The following is an 18,084-nucleotide window of genomic DNA, read 5'->3' as shown; positions in this document are numbered from 1 at the left end:
TTGAAGAATTCTACTTATATTATGGTTACTTTTCCCTAAAGGATCTTGCACCACAAGGTTGTGAATTAATCGTCTCTCATTACATTATACATAGCCTAGAAAAAAGAATGCTAGAATGATTTTAAAATTCTTCATCATGGAGACATTTATTTACTTTGAGTATCAGATAACTAATATTTAATGTTTGTTTTCAAAAATGGCAACTGATTCTACTTAATAGGTAAAAGGTATATAATAGACACTAAGTGCTGTCTATACGACTTGGATATATGGTAGCATGGAATAAATGCATCAGGCTCAGCTGATAATACATAGTGTTGAGTTTCTATTTGCCGCTTGGTTGTGAAGTTGGTTTGCATTTATTTTTTGTACAGTGAGGAAGAGAGTGAAGCCGTTTTCCCCAAAGACAAACTCATCAACCTCTGTAAGTTTGAACCTATCATTAAATGGATGAGGAACTGTGATCATGTGCTGTACCAGGCACTGGTGGAAATTCTTATCCCGGATGTATTGCGACCTGTCCCCAGTGAGTAGCTTACGGTTGTTACTGTTCATTATTGTGTTTCTACATAAATGTCACCTCCAAGAGGTTGTTGTGCTGTGAGGTTTTTTTAGATTCATTCATTAATAAAAGCTAATTGCTTAAATGAGTATGAAGATTGCCAAATGTGACCTCTTCTATTCATTCTTCTGTCAATGATCTTAAACCTATGTCCTTTGGTGACCAGCTGTCCTGCCAGGGAAAATGATGGTTTCCTAACTACTCCATCTGTATTAAGATAAGGCTCGGGTTGTTGATGGAAGGTTGTCATCACTATGCCTGTGCGCAGTAACTACTTTTTTCGAGTATATATCTGTTTGTAGGAGGCAGTAAGAGGACGTTCTGGAGTTCCACGCTCTCAGCTCCCAGTTCCATGTGATCTGTTGTCAGCTTGACATAGGTCCATACATGCATTCATTAAGATTTGATACATTTTAGAAAACCTATGGTTGAATTATTTAATTTTTCTCGTACACTTAGAGCTTTAGTTCTCATTTCATAGAACACAGCTTGCTTCCAGCTCTCCCTTCTTTATACCATATGTTATAACATCCTGTTAAAGATCTTCCACTAAATTACTCAGTTGTTATGTGATGGATATCCTGCCAGTTTCTTTTGGTTGACGTAGTGCTAGTTACAGGATTATGGTTTTGGAGAATTAGAAATACAAAGTTCTAGATCTGAAAGAGCAAATGTATACACAGTCCTCAATAGCAATTAATCAATAAATAATTGAAGATTTGAGCACAGCATCTGATAGATGTTCAGTGGACCACTGAGGAAATGCCTAGGTTCAGATAATGTGCTACACAAGTCTCCATTTGTAAACAATCCAATTACATTATTTTGAAGGAGGGCTTCCTAGTGTCTTGATCAGTGTTTATTACTCAATCAGCATTTAAAATCAACTGACCTAATTATTTCATTTTTGTTTATGGGAGCTTATTGTCGTTTTCCCTAGGTTCCAACAGTGACTACAGCTCAGTTGGCCATAAAGTGCTTGGGACATAATGAAAGGTGCTATCTAAATGCTGGAAATCTGAAATAAAAACAGAAAATGCTTGAGAAACTCAACAAATCTGACAGCATCTGTGGAGCGAGAAATAGAGTTAATATTTCAAGAAATTCTTTGGACTCAGAATGTGAACTCTGTTTGTCTCTCCATAGATGATCCTGTAGTTGCTGAGTTTGTCCAGGACTTTTTTGTTTTATTTTATATAACACAAGTCTTTCGGTTTTTACCATTCTCCTAATTTCCCTACACTGTATGACAGTAGTCCATGCCTTTCTCTATTTTCCATGCTATGTGCAACAATGTGCCATGTTTCCCATCTCAGTCATTGCCTTAATAGAACTTTAGACTGACAGCAGGGCATCTCATTCCCTGTTCCCATTCCTTTCCTCTCGACTGAAGGACGAGGGCAGGAGGGGGAACATGCTTGAGGCATCTTTCCATGCAGTCCTATCAGGTATGCCCTTAATTTTTTTTGGTACTTCTTCAGGTGCCTTGACTCAAGCTATTCGGAATTTTGCCAAGAGTTTGGAGGCATGGCTGATCAGTGCGATGAATGGCTTCCCTCAGCAGATGGTTCGAACCAAGGTAGGACAGGATATAATATTCTTTACCAACATTGTTGCCTTTCAAACAATTCTCAACCAGTCAATCTTGTTAAACTTGTTTTCATGAAATGGAAATAAAATTGCAATATTTCAATTCTTTTTAGAAATGTTCAGAACCATTCTAATTTTGTTTTTATATTATCAACTTGAATAATTTTTCTGTGGGAGAACAAGGCGAAGATCAAGGTTATGAACAATACTTGCAAAATTTGGAGAAGAGTAGGGATAGGGTATGTTAGGAACGAACTGCTGCGTGATTACATTGTGGAAAACTAAAAGTGTACCAAAAGCTTTAAAAAAGAAAATCGAAGCAAGGTTTGTACAAACTTCTTCAATACTGACATTGTTACATGAAGTAGCTAAAGTAGCTCAAGGCTTGGCACTACTTGAGCTACTTTAAGAGATCTACAATGCAGAAAAAGGCCCTTCGGCCCATTGCATCTAGTCACCTCACTTTTGTAATCCTATTTTCCAGTACTTGGTCTTATGGCCTTGTATGCCTTGGTATCACAAATGCACATCTAAATACTTCTTAAATATTGCGGGTTTCTGCCTCTACCACCCTTACTTCAGTGAGTTTCAGATTTTCTGTCACTCAATGAGTGAAAAAGTTTTCCATCACATCTCCTCTAAGTGCCTGCCCCTTTCCTTAAATCTGTGCTTCCCTGGTCATTGATTTCTTCTCTAAATGGAAAAAAATCTTCCTGTGTTTTACAGAGCTATATACTCTTTCAACTAAAAGAAAGTTTGTTACCCCTTGGTCTTTTTAGCTACTCGTTTTTGGAGGGATTTAGATATGTTCTAACTGAGCTCAATTTATCTTGCAAATAATTAGAACATAGAACGTAGAGCAATGCAGCACAGAACAGGCCCTGCTTTGCTGACCTCTGAACTAATATAAGCCCCTCCCCCCAACATGATCCCATCATCATCCATGTGCTTATCCAAGGATTGTTTAAATGCCCTTAATGGGGCTGAGTTAACTACATTGGCAGGCAGGGCCTTCCATGCCCTTGGCACTCTGAGTAAAGAACCTTCCTCTCGCATCTGTCTTAAATCTATCACCCTCAATTTGCAGCTATGCCCCCTCATACAAGCCAACGTCATCATCCTAGGATACCTAGAACCACCCTATCTAATCCTGTGATCATCTTGTATGTCTCTATTATGCCGCCTTCTCTCTGATGAGAACAGACCCAAGTCCTTCAACCTTTCCTCATAAGACCTTTCCTACAGACCAAGCAACATCCTAGTAAATCTCCAGTCCACCTTTTCCAATGCTTCCACATCCTTCCTGTAATGGGGCGACCAGAGCTGCAAACAATATTCCAAGTGAGGCCGCGCTAGCGTTTTGTACAGTTGCAGCATGACATCAAAGCTCCAGATCTCAATCCCTGTACCAATAAAACCTAACACCATATGCCTCCTTAACAGCACTATCAACCTGGGTGGCAACTTTCAGGGATCAATGTACATAGATACCAAGATCCCTCTGCATATCCACGCTACCAAGAATCTTTCCATTGACCCAGTATTCTGCCTTCCTGTTATTCTTCCCAAAGTGAATCACCTCACATTTATCTGCATTGAACTCCGTTTGCCACCTCTTAGCCCAGTTCTGCAGTTTATCCAAGTTCTCCTGCAACATTCTTCCACATTGTCCACCACTTCACCGAACTTTAACGTCATCTGCAAACTTACTAACCCATCCACCTATGTCTGTGTCCAAGTCATTTATAAAAATGGCAAACAGCAGTGGTCCCAAAACAGATCCTTGTGGCATACCACTACTAACCGGACTTCAGGCTGAATATTTTCTATCAACCACCACTCGCTGCCTTCTTACAGAAAGCCGGTTTCTAATCCAAACTGCTAAATCACCCTCAATCCCATGCCTCTGCATTTTCTCCAAAAGCCTACCATGTGGAACCTTATCAAAAGTTTGACTGAAGTCCATGTTCACCATGTCAACTGCCCCACCCTCATCCACATGCTTGATCACTTTCTCAAAAGACTCAATGAGGTTTGGTGAAACCATGTTGACTATCTCCAATCGAATTGTTGCTTGCTAGATTAATGTAAATCCTATCTCTTATAATCCTTTCCAAAACGTTTCCTACAACAGATGTAAGGCTCACTGGTTTATAATTACCTGGGTCATATCTACTGCTCTTGAACAAGGGCACAACATTTGCAATCCTCCAGTCCTCTGGTATTAAACCTGACTCAAAGATCAAGGCCAAAGTCTCCGCCGTCTCCTCCCTAGCTTCACAGAGAATCCTCGGATAAATCCCACTCGGCCCAGGGGACTTATCTACTTTCACATCTTCTAGAATTGATAACACCTCCTCCTTACTAACCTCAATCCTTCTAGTCTAATGGCCTGTATTTTAGTTTTCTCCTCTACAATACTCTCCGTTTCCTGAGTGAAAACAAATGAAAAATATTTGTTCAGCGCCTCTCCGATCTCCACAGGGTCCACACACAACTTCCCACTTTCGTCTTTGACAGGCCCTATTCCTACCCTCATCATCCTTTTATTCCTCACATACCTATAGAAAGCTTTAGGGTTCTCCTTTAGTCTACCTGCTAAAGACTGCTCATGTCCCCTCCTTGCTCTTCTTAACTCTCTCTTTAAATCCTTCCTAGCTAATCAATAACTCTCCATCGCCTCATCTGAACCATCTCATCTCAACATAACATAACCCTCCCTCTTCCGCTTAACAAGAGATACAATTTCTTTAGTAAATCACGGTTCCCATACCTTATCACTTCCTCCCTGCCTGACATGGACATATCTATCAAGGACACACAATATCTGTTCTGAAAACCAGCTCCACAGTTCGATGCCTCCTAAGTCTTGCCTAATCACATTATAATTGCCCTTGCCCCATTTATAACTTATGCCCTATGCTATGTACCTATCCCTTTCCACCGCTAAACTATATATAACCGAATTATGGTCACTCTGTCCAAAGTGTTCACCTACCACTAAATCAACACCTGGCCTGGTTCATTACCAAGTACCAGATCCAGTGTGGCATCCCCTCTTGTCGGCCCTTCGGCATACTGTGTCAGGAAACCCTCCTGTACACATTGGATAAAAACTGATCCATCCGACGTACTGGAGTTATTGCATTTCCACTCAACGTTGGGGAAGTTGAAGACTCCATAATGACCAGCCTGTTCCTTTCACTCTTACCCAGAATAATTTTGCCAATTCTCTCCTCCACATCCCTGGAACTTTGCGGAGGCCTATATTAAAAAAATAACTCCCAGCAGTGTTTCCTGTTTCTAACCTCAGCCCATACCACCTCAGTAGACGAGCCCTCGTCAAAAGTTCTTTCAGCCACCGTGATACTATCCTTGACTAACAAAGCCACACCTCCCCCTCTTTTACCACTTTCCCTGATCTTAATGAAAGATCTAAAGCCTGGAACCTGCAACATCCATTCCTCACCCTGTTCTATCCATGTCTCCGAAATGGCCACAACGTCAAAGTCCCAGGTACCTATCCATGCTGCAAGCTCACCAACCTTATTCTGGATACTCCTGGCATTGAAGTAGACACACTTCAAACCAGCTTGCTGTCTGCCAGCACACTCCTGTGACCTTGAAATCCTGTCCATGTCCTCCCAACTCACATCCTCCTGTGCACTGGAACTACATCACAGGTTCCCATCCCCCTGCTGAACTAGTTTAAACCCGCTCGAGTAGCACTAGCGAATTTCCCACCCAGGATATTAGTACCACTGTGGTTCAAGTGAAGACCATCCTGTTTGTAGAGGTCCAACCTTCCCCAGAATGAGCCCCAATTGTCCATATACCTGAAACCCTCCTCCTGCATCATTCTGCAGTCACGTGTTCAGCTGGTATCTCTCCCTGTTCCTCGTCTTGCTATCATGTGGCACGGGTAACAAACCAGAAATAACAACACTGTTCTAGCTCTCAGCTTCCACCCTAGCTCCTTGAAATCCTGCCTTACATCCCTATTCCTCTTTCTACCTATGTTGTTGGTACCTATGTGGATCATGACTTGGGGCTGGTCACCTTCTCCCCTCAGGACCCCAAAGACAAGATTGGGCGGCACGGTGGCACAGTGGTTAGCACTGTTGCCTCACAGCGCCAGAGACCCAGGTTCAATTCCCGCCTCAGGCGACTGACTGTGTGGAGTTTGCACATTCTCCCCGTGTCTGCGTGGGTTTCCTCCGGGTGCTCCGGTTTCCTCCCACAGTCCAAAGATGTGCAGGTCAGGTGAATTGGCAATGCTAAATTGCCCGTAGTGTTAGGTAAGGGGTAAATGTAGGGGAATGGGTCTGGGTTGCGCTTCGGTGGGGCGGTGTGGACTTGTTGGGCTGAAGGGCCTGTTTCCACACTGTAAGTAATCTAATCTAATCTGGGATATCACAGACCCTGGAGGCAACCCACCAACCATGAGTCTCTTTCGTCCACAGAATCATTTTTGGGCTGAGGATTAGAATTCCAATACAGCATCTATTCTAATGGTGATAGAGGTTCCCAGAAAACATTAATCCCAGTTATTGGGGTTGGCTGTGCTTGCTTGAACTCAGCAAGAGCCTGCACATAGCAGGATTGATGTCCTCCTCGTTTGGCAGTTCAAACTTGTCAGTCCAAGAACACTGACCTTGAGGGTGGTCAGTAGACAATCAGTTGGCTTAACTAGGAAAGGACAGACGAGAATGCATTATTGGTCTGCTTTCATCAGTAAAGAAGTTAGATCAACAGAGTGAAAATACTTTGATTACAAAGGCCAAACAATCAGATTTTTCTGATCAGAAGAGAGCATTTTCACTAATAAGAGATATTGAAGCATACTTTTGTCATTTCACAAGAGGTGGCAAGAATTAAAGTAAAAAGTGAGATTTATTTAAAATGTTACATTCTTGAGTCCGCCTGCTGTCACAAAATTTGATTTTGTCTCAGTAAATGTTTATCAAATAACTTTTGAAAGATTGAAGGAATGAATGTAGTGGTACATAGGAGACTTATTGAACTTCATCGTTATGGCTTTGAGTATGCTGTCATATGACTAGCTATTGGGCAGTAAAGGTAAACCTGTGATCATACGGGATATGCTGGTCCATTTACAGGAGAGACCAGTGATTCTAAATGAAGTAGTTCTTCGGAGAAACCCCAAAATTTGTGGCTCTAGTTGTATGGAACAAAGTTTCTCAACTCGCAATCGATGTTGAGGATGAAATTACTTACCTACCTGATTATTTATTTTGGATCTAGAGGTACTGACCATTGCACTCAAGTCTTTCTTTTTAATTGTAATGCAGGAAATGTAACCACTTTAAATGCAGTCTGTAATTGAAGCTGTTTAACACATCAGTCTTACCGAGGAAAGATCAGACCATCATGGTAAAATTATCAACTCATTTTCTCTGGCACATCCATTATCTTATGTTTTTGATAGTTCACTCATTCGAGCTAAATTACTTGCATGGGTTAACTCACACTGGCCATTAATTTAGTTTATTTGGAACTTTTATTTTCTCCAACTGAAGACTTTGCCATATGGGTGTTGGGAGATCTGATTGTGATACAAAGTGATTTGTACTTTGCTGATTGATTAATTGATCTGTTGTGTTCTTTCTTCAGGTGGGAGTAGTTAGTGCCTTTGCCCAAACGTTGCGCAGGTACACCTCCCTGAATCACCTGGCACAGGCAGCCAGAGCTGTGCTGCAGAATACATCACAAATCAATCAGATGCTCAGTGACCTCAACCGTGTTGACTTTGCCAACGTGCAGGTGAGACCTGTCAACCAGATTGCTAATTTGCATAACCTTTTTATCAAACTTACTTTCCTTCCTTGAGCTGCTTTAAAGTCATGGATTTATCAAGGTTGAAACCATCCATTCAGCTACCTCTATCAATAGTCCTCTCTCTGCTCCCTGGCCTTCACTTACCCTGTCCTTAATTTTGTGGTTTGTCTTGCATATATTATCCCCTTTCTTCCATAAGATACATCAATCTCTTTATTATTTATGCTTACTACACTCCACTCAAGAACTATCCCTCTTCCTTTCAAAATGTCTGCTTTTACCTCTCTCCCAAAAACACCTATTCCTTTACTGCCCAGCTCCAACTCACTTCTGGTCTTCCTCCTTCTCTTTTAATTTAATTGACCAAATAACCACTTCTGGATTAGTCGTGCTGGAAAAGCACAGCAGTTCAGGCAGCATCCGAGGAGCAGTAAAATCGATGTTTCGGGCAAAAGCCCTTCATCAGGAATAGAGGCAGACTGCCTAAAGGGTGGAGGGATAAATGAGAGGAGGGTGGAGGTGGGGAGAAAGTAGCATAGAGTACAATAGGTGAGTGGGGGAGGGGATGAAAGTGATAGGTCAGGGAGGAGGGTGGAGTGGATAGGTGGAAAAGAAGATAGCCAGGTAGGACAAGTCCGGACACATCATGGGGACAGTGCTGAGCTGGAAGTTTGGAACTAGGATGAGGTGGAGGAAGGGGAAATGAGGAAACTGTTGAAGTCCACATTGATGCCCTGGGGTTGAAGTGTTCCGAGGCGGAAGATGAGGCGTTCTTCCTCCAGGCGTCTGGTGGTGAGGGAGCGGCGGTGAAGGAGGCCCAGGACCTCCATGTCCTCGGCAGAGTGGGAGGGGGAGTTGAAATGTTGGGCCACAGAGCGGTGTGGTTGATTGGTGCGGGTGTCCCAGAGATGTTCCCTAAAGCGCTCTGCTAGGAGGCGTCCAGTCTCCCAATAGAGGTTACAGGTTTGGAAGGTGTTGTTGAAGGAGTTGCCAAGTTGCTGCAGTGCAACTTATAGTGCTTTTGTTGGTACCGAGGAGAGTGAATGTTGAAAGTGAGGTGCAAATTAAGAGGGGTGCTTTGTTCTGGATTGGGTTTGTCAAGCTTCTTGAGTATTGTTGGAATATGACATTCTTTACCTGTTCCTTGAACATGTTGGGCATGAACTGGGAAATCAGGAGATGAGCATCTGGCTGCAGAATTCTTAGTCTTTGACATCTGTTTGTACCCTCAGTATTTATGTAGCTAATCCAGTTCAGTTTATGGTCATAGTATCCCCACAGTATTGTTTGTGAGAGATGCAGCAATACTACTACCACTAAATGTTAAAGGATGATGATTTGATTCTCTCTTATTTGAGATGGTTATTGCCTGGCATTTGTGTAGTTGTTGTTCACGTCTCACTGCATTTGAACACATTGTTTATGATCTGAGAAGTCCTGAAAATCTCACAATCATCAGTAAACATCCCCACTTCTGACCTAAACCTGGAGGAAGGTCACTGATGTAGCAACTGAAGCTGATTGGGCCGAGGACAGTGCCCTGAGGAACTATTGTAGTGATTTTCTGAGGCTGAAATTATTGACTTGCATTAATTACTGCTATCTTCTTTCATGCCAGGTATGGCTCCAAACAGCAAAGTGCTCTCTCCCGATTCCCATTTACTCCAGTTTGGTGCCACGCTTGTTCAAATGATGTGTTGACTATGTTACCTGTATGTAATCTGTATTGCAACATCAGCAATGCCTTTATAAGCTGCTAATTTTGAAATATAAGACCATAAGACACAGGAGCAGAAATTAGGCCTTTCGGCCCATCGAGTCTGCTTCATCATGGCTGATAATTTTCTCAACCTCATTCTCTCGCTTTCTCCCCATAACCCTTATCCGCTTGACAATCAAGAATTTATCTATTTCTGTCTTGAATATACTTAATAACCTGGTCTCCACAGCCTTCTGTGGCAATGAATTCTATAGATTCATCACTCTCTGGCTGAAGAAGTTTCTCTTTTTCTTCATTCCCCTTACTCTAAGGCTATACCCTCGGGTCCTCGTCTCTCCTGCCAATGGAAACATCTTCCCAATGTCCACTCTGTCCAGGCTATTCAATATTCTGGAAGTTTCAATTAGATTCTCCTCCACATCTTATAAACTCCATCGAGTATAAACCCAGAGTCCTCAAACTTTCCTCATATGTTGGGCCTTTCTTTCCTGGGATCATTCTTGTGAATGTCCCTGGACCCACTCCACGGCCAGGACATTCTTTTGAGATATGGGGCCCAAAATTGCTCACAATACTCTAAATGTGGTCTGACCAGAGTTTTGTAAAGCCTCAGAAATACATTGCTGCATTTATATTCTAGTCCTCTCAAAATAAATGCTAACATTGTATTTGCCTTCCTGATTACTAACTCAGCCTGCAAGTTAACCTTAAGAGAATCCTGGACCAGGACTCACAAGTCCCTTTGCACTTCAGATTTCTGAATTTTCTCCCCATTTAGAAACTAGTCTATGCCTCTATTCTTCCTACCAAAGTGCATGACCTCACACTACCACGTTGTATTCCATATGACACTTCTTTGCCCACTCTCCTAACCTGTCCAAATCCTTCTGCAGCTTCCCCACTTCCTCAATGCTACTTGTCCCTCTACCTATCTTTGTATCATCTGCAAACCTAGCCAGAATGCCCTCGGTTCCCTCATCTAGATAATTAATGTGTAAAGTGAAAAGTTGTGGTCCTGACACCAACCCTTATGGAACACCACTAGTCACTGGCTGCTGTCCTGGGAAGGACTCTTTCAACCCCACTTTCTGCTTGATAGCCAATCTTCATTCCATGCTAGTACCTTGCTTCTAACACCATGGGCCCTTATCTTGCTCAACAGCCTCCTGTGCAGCACTTTTTCAACGGACTTCCGGAAGTCCAGGTAGATAGCATCCATTGACTCTGTTTGTTATAAATGCAAATTCTTGTCACATCATATTTAGGTTGGTATTAATAAATCAACTGAAGAAAAAGACCGAAGATTCTGCTATTTTTGTAAGACAGTAAGATGTAGAAGCAGCCATTCAAGTCTACTTCACCATTCAATGGGATTATGGCTGATCTGATAATCTCAGGCTCACTTTCCTGTCTTATCCCCCTAATCCTTAATTCCCCTAATGATTAGAAATCTGTCTATCTCAGCTTTGAACATACTTAATGATCCAGCCTTGACAACCTTCAGTGAAAAGTTCAATGGATTCGCTACCATCTTTGAGAAAATATTCATCCTAACTTTTGCCTTAGAAGGATGACTCCTTATTCTGAGATTATATCCTTTGGTCCTAGACACTTCCACAAGTGTCTACCCTGCCAAGCCCCTAAGAATGTATGAAACAGGAAAGTCTGGAGCACATCAGAAGGTATGGCAGCATCTGTGGAAAGAAAGCAGGTTTAACATTTCAAGCCCTAAGAATATTATGTTTCAATAAGGTCTCCATCTAATCTCCAATAGTTAGATCCACAACAAATCCAACCTTCTTAACCTCTCCTGTTCAAAAATTCCTCCATATCTGGGATCAACCTGTTGAATCTTTTATGGACTTGCACCAATGCTAGCATGTTTCCCCTAGATGGGGGAAACAAGGGGTTACAGTCTCAGGATGCACATTGGTCATTTGAAACTGGAATAAGTCTTCAGTCACAGGGTAGTCAACCTGTGGAATTTTCTGCCACAAAAGTCTATAGAGGTGGTCACTAATTTTGTTTTTAATTAATTTGTGGGATATGAGTGTTGCTGACTCGGCCAACATTTATTACCATTCCTAGTTACCCTTGAGAAAGTGGTGATGAGCTGTCTTCTTGAATTGCTGCAGTCCATATACCGTAGGTGGACCCGCAATGCTATTACGGCGGAAATTCCAACATTTTAACCCAGCAAAACTCAAGGAACAGCAACATATTTCCAATAAGGATGCTGAATAACTTGGAGAAGTACTGGAAGGTGCTGATGTTTCCATACATCTGCTGCCTTTGTTCTTCTAGATAGTCGAGGCCTTGGGTTTGGAAGGTGTTATCTAAGGAGCCTTCATGACTTTCGGCAGTGGACACTGCCACTACTGAACATCGAGGGTGTAGAGAGTAGATATGGTGCCAGTCGAATGGGCTGTTTTGACCTGGATGGTGTCAAGCTTCTTGAGTGTTGTTGGAGCTCATCCAGGCAAGTGGGGAGTATTCCATCACACTCCTTACTAGTGCCTTATACATGGTAGACAGGGTTTGGCAAATTAGGAGGTGAGTTACTTGCTGTAGTATTTCTAGTCTCTGACCTGCTCTTGTAGACACTGTGTCTAAATGGCCAGTGTATACTGTTGTGACATGGAGGTGAACCCCTCTGTTAATTAAACCAACCAGCAAAGCTCGCCTCGCCTCGTAATCTGTTAAAATATGGGTGATAGAGAACTCTCAAATTCTACTATTTAAAGAAAATAACATCAATTATTTTTAACTCTAAAAGCAAACATTTCACAACTATTCACAGCTCTAAGCCTCCCTTTCTCTTAACTGCTTACCATCTGCCTCCAACTCTATAACAATATGCTGTCCCAATAAGACACTTATTAAAATTACATCAACTTAATTTCAAAACCATACAGTCTCTGTCTTCTGTGACTTCACTCTTCCAGCTGCTGATCTCCCTGGGTCATCTTCTTTCTTTTTACTGCGAGTTTGTTTCACATGAAAAGGTACCTTTTGATAGTGTTTTCTAATTTCTTTAAGAGCAAGATGTTAGATGGGCAATTAGCTCTCCACGGGTTTCTCTCTCTACAGCAGTTGCTCTCTGACCAATTTACAAAATGTCCGCATTTTTATACCCCCCCAGCATCGGATTGTCTCATTGGTTCAATGTTGGCAAAACAATAAATTCAAACTCGATTGGGTGTTAGTATCCTGGGGCATATTTTAACTAATTGGTTAAGTTAGAATTGTTGTCAAAACAGCAACCAAGACTCAGGTATCCATTTCACAGCCAAATGTTACATACATTCAATTTTCCAGTACACTCTGGGACTGTCATCTAGTCATATACACAGGTGCTTATAAGCTCTCAGTCAGAACAGCATTCACACACTCTTGAAGGTACAGTGTATGCTTCAACTTAATAACAATATATTCTTTAAAAAAACACATTGATTCCTCAAGGCTAAAGATGACAAGGGTCATGGGGAGAGTGGGGGAGTATGGCATTGAGAGAGATGATTAGCAGTGACCATGTTGAAAAGTGGAGGTGGTTGGATGGGCTGAACCTCCTACTCCTGTTCCTATTTTCTATGTTTCTGTAATATTAGTAATCAGTGATGTAGGATGAGGACAAGAAAAGTATACTCCACTAAATGGAGATGAGAAACCAAACACTCAAGCAATTCCAGGGATAACTATAGTCATAAGGCAATAGTTAACGTTTAAAGAAGAGGCATCTATTAAGCACATAGAAGAGATCACAATCAGGGACAAATCAAAACGAAACCGTGAACTTAATCAAGGAGCATAAAACAAAGTAAAAAGTTATTTTATAGTTGTATTTTTTTTAAAGAATTGTTGATGACATTATGGCTGTTATATGATAGACAGAATAGTACAATGGGTAATGGCAGAGTGTTGACAGGAATATTAAATAATTATTTTTAGTTTGGTATTTACCAGGGAGATGGAATAGTTAGACATTGCTCATCTCACAATTCATTGCCATGAGCAAGTACATTTAGAATAAAAATGGAATATGCTAAATAAACAAAACAAGCATGAAAGGATAAAGATATGGTTCAGCTAATTGAATCTGTGTCCTTTAAAAGTATATGAGAACTATTGAGATGGCAAAGGCATTCATTACTGCTTAGATTTAAAATATATCAGAAAAAGATGTAGTTCCAGAAGATTGATGAATGGCTAATGTAATTCCTTTATTTAAGATGTCTAGGGAGTCATAGACCAGTGAGAGCAACAGCAGGGATGGAAAATATAATGGACAGTCAATATTGAGGTAGGATACAATAAATTACAGGAGTACATTAATAAAGTTGCAGAACGGGCAAATAATTGACAAATGAAATCCAACACACAATAAATGTTTTGATATGATGAACAGGGAGATCACTTCAAATTTGGAAGGTGAGAGCCTATATTGTGTAGGTATCTTTTGAGTACAAATACATCAAGCATTCACATTGTGTCTCAGATTAGCAAAGCCATCAAAAAAAGAACCAGGCCAGGCATATTTCTGGAGGGATAGAATTGAAAAGCAGGGAGGTTATGTTAAATCTACATCGAGCCTCAGTTAGACCACTCCAGGAGTTGTGTGTGCAGTTATGACCATGTTATAACAAGAATAAAAAGACCAAAGAGGGTGGAGAGAAGATTTACAAGGATGATCCCAGAAATGTGTGAGTAAATCTATCTGGAACTGATTGACAGGCTTAGAAGGAAAGTCTGCAGGTTGATCTAAAGAAGGATTAAGTTTTGATGGAGTGGATATCAAGAGAATGTTTCCTCTTGAGCGGTGGAGCACATTTAGAGGCCATCAATATAAAAGTCACAGAGAAATCTGATCAGGAATTTGGGAAAAACCCAAAAGAATGAGGAGAATTTGGAACTTGCTACTACAGCAAGTGGTCGAGATGAATAGTTCCATTTAAGGAGAAATTAGAAAAGCACGAGAGGAAGAAGAGAAGGACAGGTTTAGATGAGGAAAGATGAGAAAATCATCAAAAGAAGCATAGCACTGGCAATGATGACTGCTTGGTCCAATTATCCTGTTTCCGTGTTGTATGTACCATGCAATTCTGTGCAACAATACGGGAAGAGCATAGAGAAATGTACATTGTAAACGGAATGAAGAAAATACAGGCAAGCCAGCAATGATTGAGCAATATAGCAGGCCGATTATTCTTTGATTTTGTTGTAACAGGAACAAGCATCCTGGGTTTGTCAATGTGAAGAGGGAATGGTGCAGCGACTGGAGCAGGATTTTAAGATGACTCTACAGCAGCAGAGCTCTCTCGATGAATGGGCATCCTGGCTTGATAATGTAGTGAATCAAGTCCTGAAACCACATGAAGGCAGCCCCAGCTTCCCCAAGGCTGCCCGCCAGTTCCTGCTGAAATGGTCCTTTTACAGGTTTGTAAGCTGACAGTTGCCTCTCCTTTGAGCTCTTTACGTTAAACTAGTGAGACAGCTGAAGAATTGGAGAATAACTGGATAATATTTGCATGTAAACACAACTATGACAGGTGAAAAACCCCTTACTGATAAATGCAGTATAGTGGAAGGAAAAGATGGAAGACTGACTTGTCAGTTTTGAACTTTCAGGGGAAGAGACTGAAGAAGAAGAACTGGAAAGGCTATGTTCATACACGGCAATGTAGCAAGGAAGGAAATTAACGCAGTGTTTTTATCAGATCAATAGAACTAATGATGGTGCTGAAGCTGTATTCTGCTTTAAGACTTTATTGTGAATCCTGTGCTCAATTTTAGTTATTAAGACACAGGCATCAATGCCTTGTTAGAGTCGGGAAAAGCCAATGGTCCTGGCTCTGGAGTTGTGATGGAAAGCTGCACAATTCTTCAACTTCAAAAGAAGACAAATAAGTTGGACCTTAATGGATTTGTTAATGCTATATGTAATGTTAAAATGAAATTGAAATAGCTAATCAAATTTAATCATAACTACAGGACATTGGACTGTTGGTACAAACTGATAACAAGTAGGTCCAGGGCTGAAGCTGTGAACCCGTTCTTTGCAGAGTGACTATTTATTAGAATGGTATTCAGCTCGAGTAATGGAAGCAAAATTTGAATCATTCAAAAGCAATCGGGGACACAGTGGAGAATTTACAGGTTCACTGCTAAGATGGGTGAGCTGTCATAGAATTCCCACAGTGTGGAAACAGACCATTTGGCCCGACAAGTCCACACTTACCCTCTGAACAGCATCCCAACCAGACCCATCCTCCTACTCTACCCCTGTAACCCTGCGTTTCCTGTGGGCTAATGCGCCTAATCTACACATCCCTGAACACAATGGGCAATTTACCATGGCCAAACCAGCTAATTTGCATGTCTTTGGACTGTAGGAGGAAACCGGAGTAGCCAGCGGGAACCCACTCAGACAATGGGAGAATGTGCAAACTCAACACAGACAGTCGCCTGAGGTTGAAATCTAATCCAGGTCCCTGGCGATTACTAAATGTTGTCTAGTTTTATCATTCAGACGTTTCATTCAAAAATCAAATCCAGCTTTTTGCAGCAAGGTGTCCTCCTTAATACAGAGGAATCTTAATTATCCGAATTTCGGATTATCTGAACAAGATCGCAAGGTCCCGATGCTCAACTAAACTATGTTATCCGGCATTCGATTAACTGAGCGAAATACTTCCTGCCCAGATAATCAAAGTTCCTCTGTATTTAGCTTAGCCATGTGTTGTGACCCAGTTACATGCAAATTAATAGGCAAGATTTCTCAGATGGGATTTCACAAAGGGTCATTAGGGAATATAACCACACCAGTATTGGTCACTACAAGGAGTATTACTTGCCTTGGGAAGGGTCCAGCCCCAGTGGACACATTGGACAGACTTTTGGAATCCCTGGTTTGTTAACTCCACTCTGATCTTACATTCGTGGAATACCTCATCTTCTGCCTCGGGAGCCTACAACCACACGGCCTCAACATTGAATTCACCAGTTTCCAAATCTCCCCTTCCCTCAATCCCATCTCAGATCCAATCCTCTAACTCCGATCCGCCCACTTGCCCTGACCTACCTGTCCATCTTCCTTCCCACCTATCTGCTCCACACTTCCAATTGACCTATCACAATCACCTTTTACCTTCACCCACCTATCACCATCCCACCTACCTTTTCCCTAGCCCCATCCCTCCCTATTTATTTCTTAGTCCCTTTCTCCCTACCCAGTCCTGATGAAGGGTTATGCCAAAACATCAACTCTCTTGCTCCTCAGATGCTGCCTGACCTGCTGTGCTTTTTCCAGCACCACATTTTATTGATCCTTCTATCTTTACCAGTCTAACTTTCCTTGTCGCTTCCACCTCAACTTTTTGTACCTGACCTGAGCTTAAGTTCGAGCACAAACAGTACACCACATCCACTGTATCAAGATATATGAAATGTCTTGATGCTCCCACGTGGCATTAGCATTACAATCAATGGATCTTCATTGGATATCCATGTTCTAAAACAGAATTTCTACTTAGGGTCATAGAGGTCTACAGCACAGAAAAGGGCGCTTCAGCTTATCAGGTCTGTGCCAGTCAGAAACACCAACGTAATTATTTAATCCCATTTTCCAACACTTGGTCCCATAGCCTTGGTATGCTTTTGCATTGCAAGTGTGCATCTATTTCCTCTTTTAGAATCTAGCTCGTTTCTTTTTTAAACTGTTAATTAAATGAATGCCTTTAGTGCTGGTCTGTTTAATATTCTTATTCATAAACTTGTTGGCACATTGATTTTGTAAAATTTCTCAGCTCATGTAAACAAATGCTGTAGTTTAGAGAGTATGCCTGAGACAATATCCTCCAGGTGCCCATCCTGTCAGCTTCTTTCAGGACTTTCTTATAATTCATAAGATCACCTTTTGTTCTTCAAAACTTTAATGGGTAATGACTTCACCTTTTATTGTGAAATAAGCCCTTCATCTGAACCTTCTCTGAACTGTTTCTAATGGAGTTAGATATATATCACTTTTCAAACGCGATCAAAACTGTACACAGTATTCCAGATGTGGTGTCTGTAGGCCATATACAGCTACAGTAAAATTCCCTACTTTTTATATTCCATTTCCACTTATGATAAACAATAATACCCATTTGCCTCCTTAATCAATTTCTGTATTTATAATCTAATTTTTAGTGATTCATGTTTCAGGACATCTAAATCTCTCTCACCAGGTTCATAGTCTTCATTTTCTTCATGGTTTTCTGTTCTTGCTGCCAAAGTGAACAGGTTCATATTTTTCCACATTATTGTCCATCTGGCAAAAACTTTATCCACTTGCTTAACATGTCTGTATCCCTTTGGAGACCCAATGATGATTTACTTTCTTTATTATATTGGTTTTGTCAGCAAATTTAGCAGT

The 18,084-nt window shown here is 41.3% G+C and overlaps 1 protein-coding gene across 4 annotated transcripts in view; it reads left to right on the top strand.

Annotated features, from left to right (window-relative positions):
* LOC122565144 (DNA-binding protein RFX2) overlaps positions 1-18,084 on the top strand; it is a 143,073-nt gene that overhangs the window by 110,401 nt on the left and 14,588 nt on the right. For all 4 annotated transcript variants that reach the window (XM_087976184.1, XM_043720815.2, XM_087976183.1 and 1 more), the window contains 4 exons: positions 375-526; positions 2,044-2,141; positions 7,787-7,936; positions 14,896-15,104. In XM_087976184.1, the coding sequence (XP_087832310.1) occupies positions 375-526; positions 2,044-2,141; positions 7,787-7,936; positions 14,896-15,104 (609 nt within the window). The remainder of the gene's footprint in view (positions 1-374; positions 527-2,043; positions 2,142-7,786; positions 7,937-14,895; positions 15,105-18,084) is intronic.

Source organism: Chiloscyllium plagiosum, unplaced genomic scaffold, assembly GCF_037043375.1.
Source record: "Chiloscyllium plagiosum isolate Xiang-an unplaced genomic scaffold, Cpla_swu_hap1 HiC_scaffold_28, whole genome shotgun sequence".
NCBI classification, from domain to species: domain Eukaryota; kingdom Metazoa; phylum Chordata; class Chondrichthyes; order Orectolobiformes; family Hemiscylliidae; genus Chiloscyllium; species Chiloscyllium plagiosum.
Note: the sequence above shows the minus strand (reverse complement) of the source record. Positions and strands in the feature narration are given on the sequence as shown.